Raw genomic sequence first — 27,373 nt, forward strand, 5'->3', positions numbered from 1 at the left:
AACTAACATACCATGTGCTCTTTGTAAACTAACATACCGTGTGCTCTTTGTAAACTAACATACCGTGTGCTCTTTGTAAACTAACATACCATGTGGCTCAACTACATTTTTGTGAAAAGAAATCAGTACTTAAAATCATACTGTCTGAAATTCAAAATACCCCTGTATACGGTATATACGGTATACTTCCCAAGCCTAGGGGCTAATGTACTGTGTGTGTATAATAGATGAAATGTATTAAATGGTAGTACCGTGTGGCCTCCATCACAATCTCCACTCTCTCTCATAGACATGTGAAACACTCTCTTTCCCCCTGAGATGTATGTACTGAGCCACTCTTCCAGAGGTACAGCAGCCAAAACACACATTCAACTCTGTCTCGCCGGGCCAGCTCTGCTCTCCATAGGCCTTATGTATAAACCTCAGCCTACACAAGCCCTTCAGAATAAACACAAGAGATGATGATGTTTATGTGTGTGTGTGTGTGTGTGTGCGCGCCGGGCTCCTCTGCTCAAACAACACGCCGTGGGAAAAGAAACACATCCAAAAAGAACCAAGGATATAAAAATGACAGTGTCTAATGCCTCTCTTTAACTCTACCACTCTTACCACACAGCCCTTCATAGAGTAGAACGTTTAAAAGATCTATCACATAGATTATGGTGTACATCTCTGTATAGGTGTGTAGGCGTGGCACTGTCTATATGATGAAGCACTGTCTATACAGCAGGGGCATTCAACTCTTAACTATGAGGGCTGGAGTCATCTGGTTTCCTGTTCTACCTGATAATTAATTGCACACACCTGGTGTCCCAGGTCTAAATCAGTCCCTGATTAGAGGGTAACAATGAAAATAAGGAGTGTAACTGCCTTGGAGGTCCAGAGTTGAGTTTGATGGGTCTATAGGATAAAAGCAGAAACCTGTCTGTTATAGAGATGATGGTGTTCATCTCTTGGTGTGTAGGTGTAGGACTATCCCTAACTAGGATGAAACACGGCCTATATGATTACAAAAGCAGATACCACTCTATTATAGAGATTAGGATAGGTAAATATGAACAAAAAACACTGTGAAAAAATACATGTAATTGTTGTTTATCAGGTTGATCTTAAACTCAAAATATAATTTGCATTGAACCTTTAATTTAGTTTAAAAAATCATTATTTTATTTGAAAACATAATGTCACAATGATTACCACCCCTGCATTTAGTACATGTAGTACTGTGAACCCTCCCTCTGCCAAGATAACAGCTCTGAGTCATTTCCTATAATGTTAGATGAGGTGGGAGAACACACCCTCCCTCTGCCAAGAGAACAGTTCTGAATCATCTCCTCTAATGTTAGATGAGGTGGGAGAACACACCCTCCCTCTGCCAAGATAACAGTTCTGAGTCGTCTCCTATAATGTTAGATGAGATGGGAGAACACACCCTCCCTCTGCCAAGATAACAGCTCTGAGTCATCTCCTATAATGTTAGATGAGGTGGGAGAACACACCCTCCCTCTGCCAAGATAACAGTTCTGAGTCATCTCCTATAATGTTAGATGAGGTGGGAGAACACACCCTCTGCCAAGATAACAGTTCTGAGTCATCTCCTATAATGTTAGATGAGGTGGGAGAACACACCCTCCCTCTGCCAAGAAAACAGTTCTGAGTCATTTCCTATAATGTTAGATGAGGTGGGAGAACACACCCTCCCTCTGCCAAGATAACAGTTCTGAGTCATCTCCTATAATGTTAGATGAGGTGGGAGAACACACCCTCTGCCAAGATAACAGTTCTGAGTCATCTCCTATAATGTTAGATGAGGTGGGAGAACACACCCTCCCTTTGCCAAGATAACAGCTCTGAGTCATCTCCTATAATGTTAGACGAGGTGGGAGAACCCTCCCTCTGCCAAGATAACAGCTCTGAGTCATTTCCTATAATGTTAGATGGGGTGGGAGAACACACCCTCCCTCTGCCAAGATAACAGCTCTAAGTCGTCTCCTATAATGTTAGATGAGGTGGGAGAACACATAGGAAGGTATTTGAGACCATCTCTCCATACAGTAACTCTCCAGATCATTCAGAGTCCTTGGTCCTTGCTTGTGGACTCTCCTCTTCAGCTCACCCCCCACAGGTTTTCAATGGGGTTTAGATCAGGGGACTGGGCTGGCATTGCAAAATCTTGATTCTATGGTCAGTGAACCATTTTAATGTGGATTTGGAGGTAATGTGTTGGATCGTTGTCCTGCTGGAAGATCCAGCGACGACACAGTTTTAGCCTCCTGGTAGAGGCAGACAGGTTTTGGTCTAAAATCTCCTGGTACTTGAAGAGTCCATGATGCCAGGTATCCTAACAAGGTTTCCAGGGCCTTTGGAAGTAAAACAGCCCCACAACATCACTTATCCACCCCAATACTTCACAGTGGGGACTAGGTTCTTTGCTGCATGACCATGGATCTTTTTTTACACCAAACCCACCTCTGGTGTTTGTTGCCAAAACGCTCTATTTTAGTCTCATCAGACCATAGAACCTGGTTCCAATCAAAGTTCCAATGACATTTAACAAACTCCAGGCGCTTACGCTTGTGGTTTGGTGACAGCAGAGGCTTTCTTCTGACAACCCTTCCAAATAACTTGGTGGCATGGAGGTGGCGTCTAATTGTAGTTTTGGAGACTTGGTGACCCCAAGATGTAACCAACTTCTGCAATTCTCCAAATATGAACCATCCTTCTCACTGTTCGTGTTGGCAAAACACACTTGTGTTCTCTTCCAGGCAGGTTCATCACAGCTCCAGTTGTTTAACATTTCTTCATTATTGCCCTAATAGTGGAGATGGGTATTTTCAGGTGTGTAGCTATCTTTTTATAGGCATTGCCTGATTTGTGAAGGTCAGCAACCTTTTGTATAATTTAATTTGTGTGTTCTCTGGCCTTTCCAATGTTGAAGGATGACTAAGGGAGTTTACTCTGTGTGTCACCGCATATTTATTCCCCAGTGAAACAGGAAGTCATGGATGACCACTTGAGAGTTCCCATAGAATCAGATAAACTTTAAAAAGTAAAATCTTAATCGGAATATACATCAATTAGATTTGGTTCATAATCATTTCTAGGGGTGTCAGTAACTGTGACATGCATGTTTTTGAATAAAGTTTAAAAATATATATATATTTTTTTCTTTAAGCAAAGGTTAGATGCATATTATATTTTGAGTGTAAGATCAAGCTGACAAACAATGACATTTTTTCACAGCCATTTTTGTTAATATTTACCTAGGGTGCCAATAATTCAGGAGGGAACTGTATATGTGTAGGCATATAGGACAATCCCTAAAGGCAGCGTTTCCCAACTCCAGTCCTCCAGTATCCCCAACAGTACATATTTTTGTTGTAGCCTCGGACAAACTCACCTGATTCAACTCGTTGAGGGCTTGATGATTAGTTGACAAGATGGATCAGGTGTGCTTGTCTGAGGCTACAAACAAATGTGCACTGTTGGGGGTACTGGAGGACTGGAGTTGGGAATCACTGCCTAAGTCAACTGTAGGATTAGTCAGCTAAGCCAAGGTGTGCACTAACAGGGTGTGTTCATTTCCGCCCTGACTCCCTCATAAAGTGTGCCCCTGGGAAGAGGTAGGTATGTGCCCTCTTCCAACCTCTCCTCCCTCCATCCACATTTGTCTGCTTGTGGTTCCACTCTCTCTTTCTCTCTTCTCTCTACTCCCTTATTTTGTATTTTTCTCTGCATGTCTCTCTATTTTTAATTGTTCAGCGCTTCTCTTTCTTTTTCATAGTCAGATTGACTTATTCCCTCTCCTTCTCTTCATTCATGCTCCTTTCTCCTTCTCTACTCTCCTCTCTCTCCTTCTACTCTCTCTGTGTGCATGTTAGTGTAGTTGTCCTTGTTTGGCTCCACAGTGAGTGGGAGTGCATGTGAGTGTGTCTGTAGTGCCTCTGTGTGTGTTTCCTCCTGACTGTGACTCATCGCTCGGCTGACTCACGCGCCGCTAACAAAAACACACAGTCACCATGGCTACGGAGACTCCCGCCTCCTCTTCCCCCCTTACTCTCCCCCTCCTCTACCCGTGTGCTTCCGTGGCTCGGCTCCGGTTTCTCCTCTTGGGCACAGCTGCCCTACTGGGGCCCTACTCCAACCTGGGCAGGGCAGGAGAGGAAGGGAGGGAGGAAGGGAGGGATAAATGGAGGAATGGGGGAGAGAGAGAAATAGAGAGGCAAAGAGTGAGCAAGTCGGGAGAGTGATGTTCTTGAAGAGAGAGAGAGAGAGCGAGTGCGTGAGAGCACAGAGACAGAGAGAGAAAGAAAAGGACAGACAGACACAGGGAAAGAGAGCGCAATACCCCATCAAACCCAACAACAATGAGAGTTTAAACATGCCTGCATAGACAAGGACAGACTGAATAGGAGAGGCTAAACATGCCTGTATAGACAGACTGAATAGAAATGATCACCTGTGGATCCTTTATCCGTTTTTACTGCTCTGATAAATTGCTGCCTGCTTTGAACTTGTCCATCCTTTGATGTTGCCTGGCTTCACATCTAGAACGTAGTCAGTCTCCACCAGCACCTCTGGGGGGCTTAATTTGTCCTCGTGTGGCATCACATTACCACAAAGACCAGGTATGGCACTGGGTGTACCGGGCTCCACACACACACACACACACACACACACGCAAACATACATGTTGGCAGACAAGGCAAGCATGCATGCGTGTACACACACACACACACACAGCCTAGTTTGCACTGTTGCCATTGCTCCACCTAGCTAACTGAATGTGTATTGTTGTCTTTCTGAGTGTTACTGTACAGTTATTTTGACAGTTTTTACAGTTAGTGTACAGTTGTATGTGGCCAGAGAAAGTATTTTAGTGATTTCTGGTGGTTTCAATGTCTGTAACTCCGATGGTTCTGCTGATATAGGGATGTTTTGAAAATGCTGCCTATTTCTTGAGATTAGGATTTACAAAGTCAACATAACATTTTAGTAATCTCTTAGACAGCCCACGTCTTGTCTATTTGTTGACCTGACTCTGGAAAGACCTCACCACCTCCACTTCAGACACAGCCTCAACAATGACACAATAGGTATGTGTACATGTCATCACTGTGCTCCCACAACAGGGCCGTATTCACCAGGGACCAAATGGAAGGGCAGCAGGTAACCCAGCGGTTAAGAGCACTGGGCAATTAACCAAAAGGTCGCTGGTTCGAATCCCAGAGACGACTAGGTGAAAAATCTGTTGATGTGCCCTTGAGCAAGGCACTTAACTCTAATTGCTTCTGTAAGTCACTCTGGATAAGCGTGTCTGCTAAATGACAATTTCAAAATATTCTGCTACTGTGTGCCCTAATGAATACGACCCATGTAACCATGTCATCACTGTGTTCTCACTGTCTGACCGTTAACTTGACCAGTCGCAGACCTCTGACCTATGCATGACTGGCTTTCTGGGAAAGCGTAGGAGGACACACAGACACTAGGCACCAGTCAGTGTCTCTGCTGAGTCTAGTACAAACAGGCTGGGAAGCTCTGAAAGCCAGACTGCTGAGTCTAGTACAAACAGGCTGGGAAGCTCTGAATGCCAGACTGCTGAGTCTAGTACAAACAGGCTGGGAAGCTCTGAATGCCAGACTGCTGAGTCTAGTACAAACAGGCTGGGAAGCTCTGAATGCCAGACTGCTGAGTCTAGTACAAACAGGCTGGGAAGCTCTGAATGCCAGACTGCTGAGTCTAGTACAAACAGGCTGGGAAGCTCTGAATGCCAGTCTGCTGAGTCTAGGACAAAAAGGCTGGGAAGCTCTGAAAACCAGACTGCTGAGTCTAGGACAAACAGGTTGGGAAGCTCTGAAAACCAGACTGCTGAGTCTAGGACAAACAGGCTGGGAAGCTCTGAATGCCAGACTGCTGACGCTGCTGAGTCTAGTACAAACAGACTGGGAAGCTCTGAATGCCAGTCTGCTGAGTCTAGGACAAACAGGCTGGGAAGCTCTGAATGCCAGACTGCTGAGTCTGGGACAAACAGGCTGGGAAGCTCTGAATGCCAGTCTGCTGAAGAACCGTAGCAGACAAAGGACACACATTCTATAATGAGACTCTTTCACACTTGACTGACCACACGCACACAGATATATGCCCAATTAAATGCGACCTTGAGCGGATAACTAAGTGAAGCAGGTTGCGACGTGAGCTATGTAACACAGGATGCACCTCCTGACAGCCAAAAAAAGGTGCCGCCAGTGGGTTGGGTTCCACTGGTGAAATCTTCTTATCTTGACTCAGTACAGCCTCAGAGGAATGGCCACTCCAAGGAGCCTGGTCCTCCCAGGGTTTCTCCATTGGGCCAGACTAATAGGGAGTTTTTGCTCCTGGCCGCCGTACACCGTCTCAAACGCGGTTAGCTCCAAGGAGTACAGTCTGGGTCAAGGGACCCATTGAAGTACAGTGTACCCCGCCTTCCATCACCGATATGGAGCGTACCGAAGGGCCCGTTAGTAGGGAAGTCTGCTGATTACGCCAAACATCGTCTCATTCAACCAAGGCTGGGTTAAAGCTAGATATGAGGAGTTGTATGGGAACTTTGAATACCACAAGTGTGTTGCATTGTGGGGAGTAAGTAAGGCCTCCGGTCGGAAGGAAGGCGGCTGATGCGCAGCCTATATAACGTAGAAATGTCAATCTCGCGCATGGCTTTCGACCTTCGTCTCTCCTGAGCCAGTACGGGAGTTATAGCGATGAGACAAGATAGTAACTACTAACAATTGGATCCCACGAAATTGGGGAGAAAAGGTGGTAAAAAAACAGAAATGTCAATCTCGCCGGGTTTGGCGCAAACGGATGTCAACATGAAGAAACCCAACCGGCGGAACAAGACAGACACACACACACACACACACTCTGGACCTCTGCGTGACCTCTAACGGGCCTGAGTACTCATGGCAGCTGGAGGCACGAGAGAATTCTTGAAACAGAGTGAAACTGTATGCCAACACTCACATAATCCTTAGGGATCGAGGGGGGAAGAGAGAGAGAGAGAGAGAGAGAGAGAGATATAGAGAGCGCAAGCAAGGAGGAGGACCGGGACAATAGTGAGGGAGGGAGATAGACCTTGAGAGAGAAGAGGAGGAGTATCTCTGAGAACTCCTGGATCACAGCTGTGGGAAGATTAGCTCATTGAACAGATGACCCCCCCTCCCCCACTAGTATCAGAGACAAGACAACAGACTTACAGAAGAAGAAGGGATGACACTGAGATGATGTCATATAGACCAGAAGGAGATTGTCACACTTTATTGAAAAAATACAACCTGCCGTATATATACTGTAGGGAGGCAGGCAGCCTAGTGGTTAAGAGCATTGGGCCAGTAACCGATAGGTCACTGGTTGGAATCTCCAAACCAACTAGGTGAAAAATCTGTCAACAAACTTTTGAGCAAGGCACTTAACCCCAAATTGCTCCTTTAAGCCGCTTTGGATAACAGCGTCTGCCAAATGACTAAAATGTCAATATACATGGGTCATATACCATTCTGCTCAGGGTTTAACGGTCAGCTTATCATATGGACCAATAGTAAAAACCCTTATGCAAACACATTGGTGCTAGATCACAAATGGAAACCAGAGAAATAAAAACGGTTTTATCTGTACTATTATGAGTAATAGTAATGACAATATGCATATTAACAAAAATAAATTGTGCAATAAATGAAAACAGATCAGACATTTCTCTCCGTCCTAAGTGTGGTGTCGGCGCCGCATAGCACAGCTGACCCTGGCCTGTACCTCAGACCGAGCCCAACCAGGGACCCGCATTTCAGACCCTACCACAATATGAACCTCCAGGGGGGACCTGGGCCCGTATTCAGAAAGCGTCTCAGAGTAGGAGTGCTGAACTAGTATCAGGTCCCTCCTGTCCATATAATCTTATTAATTATGATCTAAAAGGCAAAACTGATCCTAGATCAGCACTATATTGACCCTGGGTGAATAGTAACAATGGATGACACAGAGACAAACTTTCCCTTCTATCTCCCTTCACCCCCGTATGAGATGTAGCAGTGGTTTGGTCTGGGGAGTGTTCTCTTTGTGTAGATCCTACCACAATATGAATGACCGGGGGGACCTGAGATTACTATCCGTAACAGTGGATGACACACACACAGTAAGATAACCTTCACCCCCCTTATGAGGCGTGACAGTGGTTTGGTCTGGGGTGTGTCTGTGTCTGTGTGCAGGACAGCTGTCCCCATGCTTTCCTATGCTAGGACTAATCTCTTATAAGTCCTGTGGCTCCCCTGGTCTCATTCATTAGAGCATCTCTGAGTCTGACCTCCAGGATAGGCCTCTCCCACACACCCCACTGCCCCACCACCCCAGCCCCCACTGGGCAGGCCCACTGATCAGAGCCCCTAGCCCCATAGCTCAGAATAGCCTGGTCCGAGATCAGTTTGTGCTGTCTTACCAACTCCTATGGCTATTGTTGTGTGACGCCTCTTGATAATAACCATAGGAGTTGGCAATATCGCACAAATAGATCTGCGACCAGGCTATACTCACATACCAAAGCCCCTGATACCACGGCCGATCCACAATCCACAGCATTCAGGCATGTTGTACAAAAATAACTGTGTCCTTCCCTTCTGAAGTGAAACAGAAAGACAGCCCAGTCTGGAGTAGCTGATACAAGCACTATGTCAGTCTGTCATCACTGTACCACAACATGAGCAGAACATTACCACAACATCACATCAACACTGAATGATGTAAGCTTTCTTTGATACGCTGGGCTCACTTTCAATCCCGTACAATATCCATCTTGTTATTTCATACATTATTTGTATCTATACTTTTTCATATAAAGGTGTTCGGCTCATAGATGATGTTCATAACAAGTAATGCAGCATTATAGATGTTCATAACAAGTAATGCAGCATTATAGATGCTCATAACAAGTAATACAGCATTATCAATGCTCATAGCAAGTAATAAAACATAGATGCTCATAACAAGTAATATAGCATTATACATGCTCATAGCAAGTAATATAGCATTATATTTGCTTATAACAGGTAAAGCATGATAGATACTCATAACTAGTAATAACACATACCTGCAGGCTTTATGTAAATGTTACAAGGTGTTACATAGATCTCATACATCTTTAAAGTGGTCATATCATCCCCAGACTATCTTCTCCTGCTATGGTACTTTCATGTCCCAATCCTCATACATCTCTGAGCAGTGTACTGGAGTGGCTTCATGTTGCTGTGTGTCTTATTAGCACCCCCTGGTGTACTAGACAGGCAGTGTAAAAAAACTCAACGCTTGATCTATTCACTCTTAACTTGATTGAGGAATTCCCATTCTAGTAATTCTATTTCTATGTCGGGGACATTGGGATATGAAATAGTGGAGAGGATGTCATTGATGTCATAAAGATAAGGGTCCCTTAAATAAACTAAAACTGCCTTAGAATGAGTGAAGCAGGCCTATAGTCTAGAGAATCATAGGGGGCTTGTGTGTGTGTGCACGTATGCATGCATTTAGTCAATGTATCTTAAATGCTATCATATTGAGAGGGAGGGATGGGTGGAGTAAGGCTTTTGATTGTCTATGCATTGTTAACACCATCTATGAATACCAGTTCATATCCAACATAGGGAGCAAAGTGGAAATGTTATGACATTGTGAGAAAACAGATGCTTTGATACAAATACAAACAGAGATGATACAGAAGCAATGCTATTCAGCCTCCAGTTTGTGCTTTTCCTGGTGAGTGAATCCGTGAAGTCTGAGGCGCATCGATCACACAATAAAATCACAGGAGGATCATGGGAGGAAGAGTTTTATCCATCTTTGGGCGTACGTTCCTTCTCTTACAGGGTCAAAACAAACCCCAATGTTTAAGATCAGGTCACAGTGTTCACAAACATCTCACATAGTCCATATTCCCCATACTCCTTATAGCTGGGCTGGCTAACACCTATCATGGTGCTTTTCTACTTTCTGAATACAAAAATAAGTGCCTCCTCTCTCCAGAGCAGTCCTCAGAGGAGGTGGGAGTTAGTGGTAGAAGAGGAGGGCCATTGGATGGTTTAGGGAAAGACTGATGATGACGGGAGGATTCAGAAGAAGCTGGTAATCTTGAGTCTCTTATTCCAGTCCAGTCCAGCAGACAAGCTCTCTCTGGGTGGGACGAGGGTATAGAGAAGGGTGGAAGAAGGGAGGATGAAGGAGGGGTAAAGGATGAGATGTCCATCATTCCATCCAGTCCATTTTGGAAGCAGGGGGGAGTGGGTGTTGGATGGCCAACGTTCAAAGAACAACATTCTATCTGCATATTCTCTTCTGTTGGATTGGGTGGTAGTGGTGGTGGGGTAACGGGTAGGAATGTTGAAGGTAAGTTTCAGAAATGTCAAATTCGACACTCTTTCTGCTTCTCTCATTGGGTGGCAGAACAGTTCAGAAGTTGCTGAAGAGCTGGTGTTTTTTGTCCCAGTCCATCTGAGGGGCTCTCTTCTTGGCTCTCTTGGCGTGGGCCTTCTCTTTGGCCTCAGCAGCTGTGGGACTCAGGAGCAGGCCGATCTCAGCAAACGGGTCCATCAGACGGCTCGCCTCGTCCTCTCCCAGCTAGATACACAGACAGATCAGATCAGATCAGAGACTACTTGGTAGTTATAGTGTGGATGACAATCACACGCATGGCAGGGTTGAGGTCAATTCAATTTCAATTCAGTCAATTCAGGAAGTAAACGGGAATTCCAATTCTTCTAATTTGCTCAATGATTTGGAATTGGTCAAATGTGGGAATGGTAAAATTGGTAGACCTCAGTTTACTTCCTGAATGTAATGAATTGAAATAGAACCCTGATGTGTAATTCTGATACTATCTGTGTTAATGCGATACATGTGTTATATGAAATAACAAGAGGTTATATACTGTACACTCCAATACAGACACACATATACACACACCTTGCACGTTTTCTTGCATGTTTGTACACACTACACACACACACTACACACACACACACACACACACACACACACACACACACACACACGTCTCACCTGCAGGCTATTGTCTGGACTGCTCAGGTCAGAGTGGTGTGACTGGATGGAGCTGCTGGTGAAGCTGCCGTTGATCTGAGGACTGGGGGAGCCGTTGGATATGGACGGACCGTCAAAGTCTGGGAAAGAAGGGTCAGAATTACGTTCTACGTACAGATCTAGGATCAGCTTCTCTACCCTTTCCTCCCCCCCAATCCTAACCTGAACCATTAGTGGAGGGAATGCAAAACTGATCCACCCTACGGGCAACTTCACCCAGAATTACAGGCTCAGATTTGGAGGTCAGTAATCTGATGCTGGTTTTGATGAACAACACCGTAACATTTCACTATAGATTAGGATCATCAACACCATTACTGCCTTCTCAATATGCAATATTATGCAATATTATGTAATATTATGTAATATGTTAAATGTAGATGTACAATTAGACTAGAGACTTGCGTGGTTTATAAGAGTACACTTGAAATGAATATTCTGTTTAACAGATAAACAGGGTGTAGGCCTACCTTTAACGTGGCTGGCCAATGGGGTGACGCCCATTTTCTTAAAGTGATGGTCTGTGTCAGGGTCCACCACCAGCAGCCTGGTCTCATCTCCTCCTCTCTTTATGAAGGCCACGACCTCCGCATGACGCATGCCCTCCACGTTCACCCCATTCACCTGAAAGGAGAGAAGGGAGAGAGAGGGGAAGAAAGGGTGTTATGGGTGAGTGATGTTACATGTCTCCATCTATACTGTTGTCTGTGACTCTGTGATCTGGCCTCCTCACTGTCTCAATGTTTCAATGTCTGACAGACGTTCAAGGCTGTCTGGTTGTGAATATGGATACAGTAGGAAAGAAAGAGTGAACTGTAGATCCTGCTGCTGGTTCAGACAGGAACAACTAAGTATCCAAAACAAGTTCTAAAAAAAGCACACTAGTGATGTTGGTTGGTCGGGCGTCTGTCATTACTGGTGTGCAGACTTTACACTGGTTGACTTACAGTTGATTTCTGATTCGTCCACATTGGACCAGTGCAGCAGGTCACCAGTCTCAATCCAACAACATTCTCTTTACCTGACCCAGCGTTTTAGAGAACACATTCACAACTGTCCAGAACCATGGTATAGCCTAAACTAAAATACTTATTTATTCAGACAAGGATCAACTGAGTATGCAAACCGTTACTTGATCCAAACAGTAGAGGGTACTATGCACCAAAACAATCATTTTCCACCGGACTCAATGAAGAGTGAGGACAAAACCTGTGAGGAATCAGACACACATTTTTGCAAGATGGTGCATAGAGAGAATATTCTGCATTCCTTCCTCAATGACGTACAAACTGAACAGAATACCTTTACATTCCATACCCCATTACAACAAGGATGGAACGAGCATGTAAGCTAATGGGTTCTAACAGATAAACAATGTTCTACTGTTTCCTTTTCAAACACTTTTTCTCTCTCTCTTTGGTCATAGTAAACCCTCTTTTATTGGTTCGGCAACTTGTGAATTCAGCTGGAAAAGAGTGAGGGGGGAAAGAGAGGGGAGAAAGAGAGGGGAGCGAGAGTGTCTGAAAGGTAAGAAGAAGCCCTCACACCTCCACCCCAGTCACTAACACATCAGCAAGTTTCTGTTGGAGAGTTTCTCCCTGTGACTTTCCACAGACTCCTGTATATTCCATTAACTCTATTCAGCGAGTACTGTAGCTTTGCACGATGCTGCCTGCCTTAATGTTGGTACACCATCAAATATTGATGCCTAGCTTCTGCTGAACCAATAGTGTGGGTTTCAGGTATCAGTGTCCTGAGGGGGATTTTGTTTTAAAATTCAGTAACGCTGCTGCTTATGAAGTGAGGGCAGTAGGAGTTGGTTGTGACACAGACTGGTCTAATACACTGTAACAGCACGGCTACATACCAGACTGGTCTAATACACTGTAACAACACGGCTAGATACCAGACTGGTCTAATACACTGTAACAACACGGCTAGATACCAGACTGGTCTAATACACTGTAACAGCACGGTTAGATACCAGACTGGTCTAATACACTGTAACACGGCTAGATACCAGACTCGTCTAATACACTGTAACAGCACGGTTAGATACCAGACTGGTCTAATACACTGTAACAGCACGGTTAGATACCAGACTGGTCTAATACACTGTAACAGCATGGCTAGATACCAGACTGGTCTAATACACTGTAACAACACGGCTAGATACCAGACTGGTCTAATACACTGTAACAACACGGCTAGATACCAGACTGGTCTAATACACTGTAACAACACGGCTAGATACCAGACTGGTCTAATACACTGTAACAGCACGGTTAGATACCAGACTGGTCTAATACACTGTAACAGCACGGCTAGGTACCAGACTGGTCTAATACACTGTAACAGCACGGCTAGGTACCAGACTGGTCTAATACACTGTAACAGCACGGCTAGATACCAGACTGGTCTAATACACTGTAACAGCATGGCTAGATACCAGACTGGTCTAATACACTGTAACAACACGGCTAGATACCAGACTGGTCTAATACACTGTAACAACACGGCTAGATACCAGACTGGTCTAATACACTGTAACAACACGGCTAGATACCAGACTGGTCTAATACACTGTAACAACACGGCTAGGTACCAGACTGGTCTAATATACTGTAACAGCACGGCTAGGTACCAGACTGGTCTAATACACTGTAACAGCACGGCTAGGTACCAGACTGGTCTAATACACTGTAACAGCACGGCTAGGTACCAGACTGGTCTAATATACTGTAACAGCACGGCTAGGTACCAGACTGGTCTAATACACTGTAACAGCACGGCTAGATACCAGACTGGTCTAATACACTGTAACAACACGGCTAGATACCAGACTGGTCTAATACGCTGTAACAACACGGCTAGATACCAGACTGGTCTAATACGCTGTAACAGCACGGCTAGATACCAGACTGGTCTAATACACTGTAACAGCACGGCTAGATACCAGACTGGTCTAATACACTGTAACAGCACGGCTAGATACCAGACTGGTCTAATACACTGTAACAACACGGCTAGATACCAGACTGGTCTAATACGCTGTAACAACACGGCTAGGTACCAGACTAGTCTAATACACTGTAACAACACGGCTACGTACCAGACTGGTCTAATACACTGTAACAGCATGGCTACGTACCAGACTGGTCTAATACACTGTAACAGCACGGCTAGATACCAGACTGGTCTAATACACTGTAACAACACAGCTAGATACCAGACTGGTCTAATACACTGTAACAGCACGGCTAGATACCAGACTGGTCTAATACACTGTAACAGCATGGCTAGATACCCTCCTACTATCTCATAACTAACTGTTACATAGGAAATGTAAAAGTCTAGTGAGTGCCTGTTAAGGCTAGGGAGAGACTAGGAGAAGGAGGGAAAGAGAGAGAGAAAGGGAGGAAATAATGTGTAAAACCAAGAGAAGTTGTGTGTATTGTGTGTGTGAGAGAGAAAAAGAGAAAAAAGAAAGAGCATGAAAGAAAGCGAGAGTGAGAGTTAAGCAGTGATAACTGTTATGGTGTGGACACCTTCACTATCAGAAACACATCTCTATCTATTCTTTCTCTCCCTCTCTGTCTATCCCTCTCGCTCTGTCTCTCTCTCTCTGTCTCTCTCCCTCTCGCCATTAGAGTAGGTGTCAGAACATAAGGCTCAGTGGAGTCATCACACACTAATTGGTAGAGAATCGTCTCATCATACCAGCCCTAGTGCATGAGGAGGAACAAGCCCCCTTTGTGTTGGGATAGGGGAGCAGGTGTTGTGTCATGTTTCATAGCAGCAGCAATCCTTCACAATCCAACAAAACAATCCAGCCCACTCAAGCTAATTAATAGGGCCCTTGTTCGTTAGGCGACTCCCACACAATACAACAGTCAGTGTAGTGCCAGTGGGCCAAAGCTGTTTTTCATTGGAATACAGTGCTGTTTGAATGCTTTACAGAGCAGTCGTTTTCAAGGTACAATCATAATCGTCAGTGTTTGCTTAGGTTGTACACCCTGGAATGTTTCCATTGGTTTACCTTTGTGTGTGTGTGTGTGTGTGTGTGTTTGTGTGTGTGTGTGTGAGAGAGAGAGAATGGGTCTTCACCTTGCTAACGAGCTGCTGACGATGGACCACGCAGTGCACCGTGCCACACAGTTGCTTGGTCAGAGACATCCTCCATTAGCCACAGAGAATAACACACACATAATCATCCTCTAGGCAACCGCTGAGCCCACACACCTGCCTGGGGTTACCTAGGCCAAACCCCCGGGGCTCTGCCTGCAGTTTCAGCAGGTACAGTGACCTAGCCACTTAGCACTAATCCAGCTAGAACGAACAGACACAGCATTAAAACCAATGACTGAGTGAAACAGGGCTTCACTGACTACAGTTTACTGACACTGACCTGTATAGGGGAAACTGCATAAGGTAAAAGTAGTCCTTAACCCCAGATCTAGGACCAGATCAGCCTACTCCTGATCCTAACCTAAATGATTATAGGCAGTGATGTAAAGTACACTAAGTGACCAAAAGTATGTGGACACCTGCTCACTGAACATCTCATTCCAAAATCATGCGCATTGATATGGAGTTGGTCCCCCCTTTGCTGCTATAACAGCCTCCACTCTTCTGGGAAGGCTCTCCACTAGATGTTGGAACATTGCTGCTATAACAGCCTCCACTCTTCTGGGAAGGCTTTCCACTAGATGTTGGAACATTGCTGTGTGGACTTGCTTCCATTCAGCCACAAGAGCATTAGTGAGGTTGCACACTGATGTTGGGCGATTAGGCCTGGCTTCCAGTCGGCACTCCAATTCATCCCGAAGGTGTTCGGTGGGGTTGAGGTCAGGGCTCTGTACAGGCCGGTCAAGTTCTTCCACACTGATCTTGACAAACCATTTCTGTATGGACCTCGCTTTATGCACTGGGGCATTGCCATGGTGAAACAGGAAAGGGCCTCCCCCAAACTGTTGCCACAAAGTTGGAAGCCCAGAATCATCTAGAATAAGGGGCCCAGCCCAAACCATGAAAAACAGCCCCAGACCATTATTCCCCCTCCACCAAACTTTACCGTTGGCACTATGCATTGGGGCAGGTAGTGTTTTCCTGCCATCCGCCAAACCCAGATTCGTCCGTCAGACTGCCAGGTGGTGAAGCATGATTCATCACTCCAGAGAACGCGTTTCCACTGCTCCAGAGTCCAAGCTTTAGACCATTTCAGCTGACGCTTGGTATTGCTCATGGTGATCTTAGGCTTGTGTGCGACTGCTCGGCCATGGAAACCCATTTTTACGAAGCTCCCGACGAACAGTTATTGTGCTGATGTTGCTTCCAGAGGCAGTTTAGAACTCAGTAGTGAGTGTTGCAACCGATGATAGATGATTTTAACGCACCACACACTTCAGCACTCGGCGGTCCCATTCTGTGAGCTTATGTGGCTGAGCTGTCGTTGCTCCTAGACGTTTCCACTTTACAATAACAGCACTTACAGTTGAGTGGGGCAGCTCTAGCAGGGAAGAAATTTGACGAACCGACTTGTTGGAAAGGTTGCATCCTATGATGCTGCCACGTTGAAAGTCACTGAGCTCTCAAATAAAGCCATTCTTACTGCCAATGTTTGTCTAGGGAGATTTCATGGCGGTGAGCTCGATTTTATACACCTGTCAGCAACGGGTGTGGCTAAAATAGCCAAATCCACTAATTTGAAGAGGTGTCCACATACTTTTGTATATACAGTGCCTTGCGAAAGTATTCGGCCCCCTTGAACTTTGCGACGTTTTGCAACATTTCAGGCTTCAAACATAAAGATATAAAACTGTATTTTTTTGTGAAGAATCAACAACAAGTGGGACACAATCATGAAGTGGAACGACATTTATTGGATATTTCAAACTTTTTTAACAAATCAAAAACTGAAAAATTGGGCGTGCAAAATTATTCAGCCCCCTTAAGTTAATACTTTGTAGCGCCACCTTTTGCTGCGATTACAGCTGTAAGTCGCTTGGGGTATGTCTCTATCAGTTTTTCATATCGAGAGACTGACATTTTTTCCCATTCCTCCTTGCAAAACAGCTCGAGCTCAGTGAGGTTGGATGGAGAGCATTTGTGAACAGCAGTTTTCAGTTCTTTCCACAGATTCTCGATTGGATTCAGGTCTGGACTTTGACTTGGCCAGTCTAACACCTGGATATGTTTATTTTTGAACCATTCCATTGTAGATGTTGCTTTATGTTTTGGATCATTGTCTTGTTGGAAGACAAATCTCCGTCCCAGTCTCAGGTCTTATGCAGACTCCATCAGGTTTTCTTCCAGAATGGTCCTGTATTTGGCTCCATCCATCTTCCCATCAATTTTAACCATCTTCCCTGTCCCTGCTGAAGAAAAGCAGGCCCAAACCATGATGCTGCCACCACCATGTTTGACAGTGGGTATGGTGTGTTCAGGGTGATGAGCTGTGTTGCTTTTACGCCAAACATAACGTTTTGCATTGTTGCCAAAAAGTTCAATTTTGGTTTCATCTGACCAGAGCACCTTCTTCCACATGTTTGGTGTGTCTCCCAGGTGGCTTGTGGCTAACTTTAATCGACACTTTGTATGGATATCTTTAAGAAATGGCTTTCTTCTTGCCACTCTTCCATAAAGGCCAGATTTGTGCAATATACGACTGATTGTTGTCCTATGGACAGAGTCTCCCACCTCAGCTGTAGATCTCTGCAGTTCATCCAGAGTGATCATGGGCCTCTTGGCTGCATCTCTGATCAGTCTTCTCCTTGTATGAGCTGAAAGTTTAGAGGGACGGCCAGGTCTTGGTAGATTTGCAGTGGTCTGATACTCCTTCCATTTCAATATTATCGCTTGCACAGTGCTCCTTGGGATGTTTAAAGCTTGGGAAATATTTTTGTATCCAAATCCGGCTTTAAACTTCTTCACAACAGTATCTCGGACCTGCCTGGTGTGTTCCTTGTTCTTCATGATGCTCTCTGCGCTTTTGACGGACCTCTGAGACTATCACAGTGCAGGTGCATTTATACGGAGACTTGATTACACACAGGTGGATTGTATTTATCATCATTAGTCATTTAGGTCAACATTGGATCATTCAGAGATCCTCACTGAACTTCTGGAGAGAGTTTGCTGCACTGAAAGTAAAGGGGCTGAATAATTTTGCACGCCCAATTTTTCAGTTTTTGATTTGTTAAAAAAGTTTGAAATATCCAATAAATGTCGTTCCACTTCATGATTGTGTCCCACTTGTTGTTGATTCTTCACAAAAAAATACAGTTTTATATCTTTATGTTTGAAGCCTGAAATGTGGCAAAAGGTCGCAAAGTTCAAGGGGGCCGAATACTTTCGCAAGGCACTGTATGGTGTAATTAAGTAAAAATACTTTAAAGTACTACTTAAGTAGTTTTTTGGTGTATCTGTACTATACTATTTATATTTTTGACAACTTTAAATTTTCCTCCCCTGTAGTCCTAAAGAAAATGATGTACCTTTTACTTAATACATTTTCCCTGACACCCAAAAGTAGTCATTACATTTTCAATGCTTAGCAGGACAGGAAAATGGTCCACGCACTTATCAAGAGAGCATCCCTGGTCATCCCTACTGCCTCTGATCTGGGCGGACTCACTAAACACACGTGCTTCGTTTGTAAATTATGTCTGAGTGTTGGAGTGTGCCCCTGGTTATCCGTACATTTAAAAACAAGAAACTTGTGCCATCTGGTTTGCTTAATATAAGGAATGTGAAATGATTTATACTTTTACCTTTGATACTTAAGTATATTTAAAACCAAATTGTTTTTTAAAACTTTAACTCAAGTATTTTACTGGGTGACTTTCAGTTTTACATTAGTTATTTTCTATCAAGGTATCTTTAATTTAATTCAAGTATGACAATTGGGTACTTTTTCCACCACTGATTATAGGGACCCTGAATCAGAGGGTAGGGAGTAACTTCACTTAGCGCTAATCTAGCTAACACAGACAGGGTTTCAATGACTATAGACGAACCACTCTGAGCTGAAACTGTACACCCAGACTGTGTTCATTAGAAATCCCTTTCACTCGGTCCTGTCAAAACACAGCTGATACTGTTGAGCCCCATTCATACAGGAAAGAAGAAGGCCAAGTCGTTTAACTGTTGTGTTCAGAGGAGGACACCAATACAGGTTCTTGATCTACAAATACCTTCTTGAATATGACGTGGTGGAATGTCACAGCTGGTTGCTGAATGTTGCTTTGCAGACATATTGGGGAAGGTAATGCATAGACGTAGAATGAGATTCTATTGTTATGAATTGAAGAGCACAGTAGAGACAGAGAGTACTGTATTGTCTCAAGTATTTGGCCTCTCTGAGTGCTTACAGTATCTAAGCAGTGTGGAGGGGAGTCAGTGGAATGTCCTACAGTACTGCATTGAACTATACCCTGTATTAACCCAATGGAGCCCATTGTATTTACTGTCCTGTTACTGTCATCTGTCTCTGTCTCTCTCTCTCTGGGCGTGTGTATTCAGGTTCAGGGTATCTCTGTCTCTCTCCCTGGGCGTGTGGGTTCAGGTTCAGGGAAGGGTATCTCTGTCTCTCTCCCTGGGCGTGTGTGTATTCAGGTTCAGGGAAGGGTATCTCTGTCATCTCTGTCAATTACATTTCAATTTAAGGGGCTTTATTAGGAACTGGACCTTTGTTGCAACACCAGTATTTTTGTCTTACTGAGATTTACTGTCAGGGCCCAGGTCTGACAGAATCTGTGCAGAAGATCGAGGTCTCTCTGTCTCTCTCTCTGGATGTGTGTCTTCGGTTGCAGGGCAGGGACTCTTTAGTCTCTATATAAACATGATAAAACCTATTTATGGACCATAGAGCACATAGACAGGGAGTGACCTGGCCTGTTATTGTCATCTAATAGACACAGGAAGCTAGCTCCCATAGCTACAGATCACTCTCCCTGTTTCCTGTTGCTGGACAGACAGAGGCACATCAAAGCATTGAAAGCAACTCCTCCCTCTAGTGCCAGTGTGTGTGCAGCCGTCCGTGTTACTCATACTGTATGGGCAGGACTGGAATGGTATAGCCGTGCATGTGTGTGTGTGAGTCTCTCTTTGACCCTGTTGGGGTCTACTGTATCCAACTGCTCTGCCTGCCATATTACACTGTTTTTACTGTTTCTAGCATTGTGTTTTCACCACAACACCATGATAACGTCAAAGTAACGCTACGAGCCAGGTTAGCTTTAGTTAAACCAAGCTAGATTCTGTTTGGCTCTGTGTGACTTTCATTTGACCCTGTGTTTTTGATGCAGTGTATTTTACATCTGGCCTGACCCTGTATTTGGCCCTGTCTGACCCTGTATTTGGCCCTGTTTTGGCCCTGTCTGACCCTGTATTTGGCCCTGTCTGACCCTGTATTTGGCCCTGTTTTGGCCCTGTCTGACCCTGTATTTGGCCCTGTCTGACCCTGTATTTGGCCCTGTCTGACCCTGTATTTGGCCCTGTCTGACCCTGTATTTGGCCCTGTCTGACCCTGTATTTGGCCCTGTCTGACCCTGTATTTGGCCCTGTCTGACCCTGTATTTGGCCCTGTCTGACCCTGTATTTGGCCCTGTCTAACCCTGTATTTGGCCCTGTGCGGCCCTGTGCGGCCTTGTTAGGCCCTGATGTACTGCTCTGGGGTCAGGGCTCATGGGAATGTGTCTGGGGGTCTGATTGAGAGGGTGTATGGTGAGCAGGATCAGTATGTTTCACACGTCTGCTTCTCCCCTGTGTCCCCCTATCCCTCTATCTCTGACCCTCTGCTATCCCACCATCCCTTCTTTCTCCCACACATTCAGGTCTCATATGTTTCTCTCTCGTCTGTATCCTGCTTTCAGACTGATGAACAACCTCTCCCCCCTATCAGCCTGTCCTCCTTAATCTCAACTAAAACATGTGTGAGATGAGGCTGGGGTCCAGGCCGTGTTATAGCAGTGGTATCGTTAGAGGGGTTAAACCAGGCACATGTGGCCCTGCACACGCATGAAGGATGAGCATTGAGACTTCTGCCACACGAGGTCACACCTGTGTACACACACACTGATAAACCCAAACATTCACAAGCAAGCACACATACATTTGCATGTACATAGGGGAGTAAAATGCCTCTTGGGGTTTCACTCTGTATCCCTTATCTCAGACACATGTTCAATCACCCCACTCCCCCTCTCTCTCTCTCTGTTCTATAAACCCCCCTAATTAGGGTGTTCCAACCCCATTTCTCAAAGCCCACCTCATTAGGGTCTCATTAGGACCAATGTAAACTAGCTGATTGGAGCCTGTCTCCTTCTCTCTCACCACTTGTCTAAAGTTTACAAACCAAGCCTCTACTGGTCCATAGTTCCGTGATTATTAATACATCTGACTCCCTCCTCCCTCTCCCACCAATCCCCTGCACCTCTATCCTCCTCCTGGACTAGCCCCTCTTCCCAGCCTCCTCCTCAAACACCTATCCTCCTCCTGGACTAGCCCCTCTTCCCAGCCTCCTCCTCAAACACCTATCCTCCTCCTGGACTAGCCCCTCTTCCCAGCCTCCTCCTCAAACACCTATCCTCCTCACCTTCATGAAAAATAAACCCCTTCATGGAGCTCCACAGTCCCCCACCCATCTTCTTCAGTCTCTAACCACTTGCCCTCTTTCAACACCAATCCTCCCCTCCTCCACCCATCCCCCTCTTCTCTCCCCTCCTCCACCCATCCCCCTCTCCTCTCCCCTCCTTCACCCATCCCCCTCTCTCCTCACCTCTATGAGTCTGTCCTGTGGTCTGAGCCCGGCGTGGTCGGCTGGAGACCCAGGGTCCAGGGTGCGGATGTACTGGCCCGGCCGGGACTTCTCACTGTGCAGGTTGAAGCCGTAGCCAGTCTCGGCCCGCACCAGGTGGCACAGCCTGGGGAACAGCTCCGATGGGTCCACTGGTGGCCGCGCCACCTGGGCATGGGCATTAACATGGGCAAGAGCCTCCTGTAGTGAACAGAGAGAAAGATACACAATATCATCTACAGTTGAGTCATATACACTACTGAGTACTCAAAGAAGTCCTGTCAGATGTAAGTGCAGAAGGAAGAAGTTTGGATCCCTCCAATAGTCTTTATTGCTTGTTTGTGGTCTATACCAAACAAACACCACTAATGTGTTTAATTTGTTGTTCATTATCACAGGGAAATTAAATGTGTCTTCTGTTTGATCCCAACCCCTACCTATCTACTGTATATCCTGTTTAACTTGAGTCAGAGAAGCAGAACAGATTGAAGATACGACCCCTACCTATCTACTGTATATCCTGTTTAACTTGAGTCAGAGAAGCAGAACAGATTGAAGATACGACCCCTACCTATCTACTGTATATCCTGTTTAACTTGAGTCAGAGAAGCAGAACAGATTGAAGATACGACCCCTACCTATCTACTGTATATCCTGTTTAACTTGAGTCAGAGAAGCAGAACAGATTGAAGATACGACCCCTACCTATCTACTGTATATCCTGTTTAACTTGAGTCAGAGAAGCAGAACAGATTGAAGATACGACCCCTACCTATCTACTGTATATTCTGTTTAACTGGAGTCAGAGAAGCAGAACAGATTGAAGATACGACCCCTACCTATCTACTGTATATCCTGTTTAACTTGAGTCAGAGAAGCAGAACAGATTGAAGATACGACCCCTACCTATCTACTGTATATCCTGTTTAACTTGAGTCAGAGAAGCAGAACAGATTGAAGATACGACCCCTACCTATCTACTGTATATTCTGTTTAACTGGAGTCAGAGAAGCAGAACAGATTGAAGATACGACCCCTACCTATCTACTGTATATTCTGTTTAACTTGAGTCAGAGAAGCAGAACAGATTGAAGATACCCACATATTATGTACAACACCAGCACATGTACTAAGGCCATATGAGCAGAGAGAGAAATCCCCCGTGACAGATCATCCTGATGTTATTACAGTAAGATGACTGTCAAAGAAATCAAATAGTTATCACACCACAGGAATGTCCATACTGTATGTAGGCCTGTATCTCCTTAACACTGCTAGCCTATCAGTGGAAAAAACACTCAGCAGCTGCTCTATACTGAGTCTATAGTTGTAATGTCAATGATTTGGACTTTAGGTATAGAAAGACAATCTCCAACTCAAAGACCTTCCCCTTGTATAAAACTAACTAATCTCAACACCACATCATAACACTCACCTCAACCACAGCCACACATAACTGATTATCAGGAAAGTGATATGCAATCTGAGATAAAAGGGTTTCAAACAAGTTCTTCAGCTGTCCCCATAGGATAACCCTTTTTGGTTCCAGGATAACCCTTTTTGGTTCCAGGATAACCCCTTTTGGTTCCAGGATAACCCCTTTTGGTTCCAGGATAACCCCTTTTGGTTCCAGGATAACCCCTTTTGGTTCCAGGATAACCCCTTTTGGTTCCAGGATAACCCCTTTTGGTTCCAGGATAACCCTTTTTGGTTCCAGGATAACCCGTTTTGGTTCCAGGATAACCCGTTTTGGTTCCAGGTAGAACCCTTTTGTGTTTGATGTAGAGCCCCTGGTGGAAAGGAACCTGGAACTAAAACGATTCTAGCTGAAGAACCCTTTTAGGTTCTAGATAGCACCTTTTTCTAAGACTGTAGACTACACTGTACATCTGAATCGGACTAAATATTGTGTTGAGTATCTGTGTAAAACGCCACATTGAGCATCTAGTGTCACGACTTCCGCCGAAGTCGGCTCCTCTCCTTGTTCAGGCGGCGTTCGGCGGTCGACGTCACCGGCTTTCTAGCCATCGCCGCTCCATTTTTCATGTATCCATTTGTTTTGTCTTGTTCCCTGCACACCTGGTTTTCATTCCCCAATCAATCTACATGTATTTATTCCTCTGTTCCCCATCATGTCTTTGTGTGAGATTGTTTGTGTTACGTGTGTATTGTTGACGCGCCAGACTGGCTTGTTTTTTCCGTGTTATTTTTCATGAAGATGTTTATTGTTAAACATAATTCTTGTGACTGTTTTGCGCGTTTTGCACTTTTGCCTAAATAAAGTGTGCGCCTGTTTACAAATCCCTGCTCTCCTGCACCTGAATTCGCTACCAGTATGCACACTTCTGACATCTAGGTTCATTCACTAACAATACGTGTCACTGGTGACAGAGTAATTGTTCTTAATGACATGGTGTAACCTCACCTCCACTGTGGGGTGATAAGGAGTGGTAAAGGGGGTGTAGGGGGTCTGGGCTAACCCCCATATGGGACCCTATCCCTCAAACACCCAATGAAGAACACATACCTGCAGCACGCTATCAGTGTGTGTGTGTGGTGTGTGTGTGTGTGTGTGTACTATCACACAATATCTGCATTATACATCGCCTGTCATCAGACAATACATCCAGTCCTGACAAGGTATTTTTAGCAGACAGACACACAGGGTGTGGTGCACTATGTTGGCTCATATGGGGGGACGACAACACTGGTCGGCCATTCGCTGGGCATAGAGTGTAGGATGGAAGGAGTACGCAGATGTATGGATGTCACTTTTAGAAGTATTACGAGGTAGATATCTAATAGGGGAGGGAAAATCTGTTTTAATACTTACTAAATCTCTCTCTCCTCAACACCAAAATATAAAACATGGCCCATTTCATAGACAGAATTCCATAAAATTGCTTAAACCAACAGCGTTCCGGGAAGGATGCCCTAAGAAAGTCATCCAGGCCTGATGTGGAGTACAATGGAATGATTCAGACTGATTTCATTTAAATGAATTCTTATTGGCGGAGAAGCAGGAAGTGACCGCAAGGCCAGGAGGAAGGGGTGGGGCTTAATACAGAGAGGTCACTTAGCTATTAGCACCCAGGGATCTGTCCTGGATCCACATAGAGAGAGATGGAGGAGGGGGAAAACGAGATTGAGAGAAAGAGAGGATATAAAGAGAGAGGTTGTGTGTGTATGAAAGAGAAAGAAGAAACGAGAGAGTTGAAATAGAGTGAGTGAGTTCTGGAAGGTCTGAGAGTAAGATAAACAGTGTGAACAGCCCTGCTGGTAGACATTAGCGAGGGGAGACGGCCGTCCCTGCCAAGCCAACCTCTGACTGCCTCTAGATGCCTGTCCACACAGCACTAATCACCCCCTGGAGGGTGGCCCATGTCATCGTCCCTCTGTACGTGTGTGTGTCTTCCTCTTTCTGTGCCAAAGGCCCTCTTCGCTCTACCTTAGCCAGCACCATCTGTGAGGGCCAATCTAGGCTGAGGTGCAGCGAAACAGGAGACGTCTTATTAAAGAGTGGTGATTGGCTTGGAGGAAAAACAATGCATCAGTTAACAAGAAGGGACTTGGAAGATTTGAGAAGCCTTTTGAGGATCTGTCCAATCCAAGTGGTCATAACAACTCTGACAATACTGTATATCTAAATGGGATTTCTCTGTTTCTGCAAGCCAGTTGTTCATGTCATTGTTTTCTCCTGTTTCTGAAGGGCAAGATAACATATATTAAAGGAAAGGAGGAAAAACAGAGGAGAAATAAACAAAGAAAAATAATCAATGTTATGACATGATGACACGATCATTATGAGACGAAGTATGTTATGACACAATCATTATGAGACGATGTTATGACACGATCATTATGAGACGATGTTATGACACGATCATTATGAGACGATGTTATGACACGATCATTATGAGACGATGTATGTTATGACACGATCATTATGAGACGATGTACCTTATACACACATTAAAGAAGTGGTTGTTACATGTGGTGTACTGCACTGAGCTTGGTGTTACAACATCTTTCAGTTCTAGTCACTCTCACACCTGTGGCGGGTGTGGAAGGACTGGTTAGTTGAGCTGACAGCCAGCAGAGATAGAGAATATAAATCACAACACTGCCAAATATGGCCGCCCTCCAGGCTTCACTCCTCCAACTCCACTTGGCAACAGTGTGGGAGTTTTGGAGCCAACTGGGAACAAGAATAAGAGGTATTTCCTATCTAGGTTAATGATGATATCTGTAATTCTGGATGGATATAAAGCCAGTGTTCATGTGGTAGTTTCATTAGTTCTTTTTCAGGTGGGGTTAGGCAGATTTCAACCTCCACCCCTATTTATGAGGGAAAAATGGACTATTCCAACGCTATCACTGTAGAAAAGACTTGGCTTGATCCATGTTAGAATAATGAAAAAAAATGGGTCAGTGTCTAATGGGTCAGTGGCATTTAGATATTTTGATGAGAAACAGAACAAAATCGAGTTTTTGCTTTTTCCCTTCTGTCGGCAAACAAGCCTATAATCAGGAAATAACTTCAGGGTGAGAACTCAAACCTTGTTTTGGAAAATCAAGTGCTCTGTTAAGGAACTCTGTACAGAATGACATTCTCCACTCCCATTCCAATATGTGTGAGCTACGTTTCTGTTCTGAACACGGCCATTGGAAACTAACAGGCATAAATCCTAATGATTCCTAAAGGAAAGTCCAAACAGAATGTTTTCCTCCTCCATGATATCCATACAACACAGTCAGGCTGAGTGCAGGGCTTTTCCTGGTCAAGTCACATTGTCAGGAAACAGTATGCACTGTAAGTAGGGTCAGGAGTTTTTCCTGACCACATGACCTGACCAGGAACAACTCAAGGCCCGGTATTAGGATAGAACTAGGCCCTGATATTAGAATAGAACTAGGTCCTGATATTAGAATATAACTAGGTCCTGGTATTATAATAGAACTAGGCCCTGGTATTAGAATAGAACTAGGCCCTGGTATTAGAATAGAACTAGGCCCTGGTATTAGAATAGAACTAGGCCAAGGTATTAGAATAGAACTAGGTCCTGGTATTAGAATAGAACTAGGCCCTGGTATTAGAACAGAACTAGGCCCTGGTATTAGAACAGAACTAGGCCCTGGTATTAGAACAGAACTAGGCCCTGGTATTAGAACAGAACTAGGCCCTGGTATTAGAACAGAACTAGGCCCTGGTATTAGAATAGAACTAGGTCCTGGTATTAGAACAGAACTAGGCCCTGGTATTAGAACAGAACTAGGCCCTGGTATTAGAACAGAACTAGGCCCTGGTATGCTTTCCTGCCTAGGCCTGCCTGCCTGCCTGTGTGATGTGTGTGTCTCTGTATGAGGCCCCCAGTCCTGCCTCAAGGACAAGACTCATCCCAATAAACGTCAACCTGCCCTGAGTGTGTGTCTGTACAGCGTGTGTGTGTGTCTGTA

At 44.8% G+C, this 27,373-nt stretch overlaps 1 protein-coding gene across 1 annotated transcript in view; it reads right to left on the minus strand.

Moving 5' to 3' along the window:
• Positions 1 to 7,268: 7,268 nt before the first annotated feature.
• The window catches only part of LOC110486920 (Na(+)/H(+) exchange regulatory cofactor NHE-RF2), a 58,448-nt gene continuing 38,343 nt past the window's right edge, over positions 7,269 to 27,373 (minus strand). Inside the window, exons 3-6 of the mRNA XM_036941683.1 lie at positions 21,899 to 22,117; positions 11,589 to 11,742; positions 11,080 to 11,198; positions 7,269 to 10,638 (exon numbers count right to left, since the gene is read on the minus strand). Coding sequence (XP_036797578.1) covers positions 10,471 to 10,638; positions 11,080 to 11,198; positions 11,589 to 11,742; positions 21,899 to 22,117 — 660 coding nt within the window. The 3' untranslated portion in view covers positions 7,269 to 10,470. The remainder of the gene's footprint in view (positions 10,639 to 11,079; positions 11,199 to 11,588; positions 11,743 to 21,898; positions 22,118 to 27,373) is intronic.

This window comes from Oncorhynchus mykiss, chromosome 13, assembly GCF_013265735.2.
Source record: "Oncorhynchus mykiss isolate Arlee chromosome 13, USDA_OmykA_1.1, whole genome shotgun sequence".
Taxonomy (NCBI): Eukaryota; Metazoa; Chordata; class Actinopteri; order Salmoniformes; family Salmonidae; genus Oncorhynchus; species Oncorhynchus mykiss.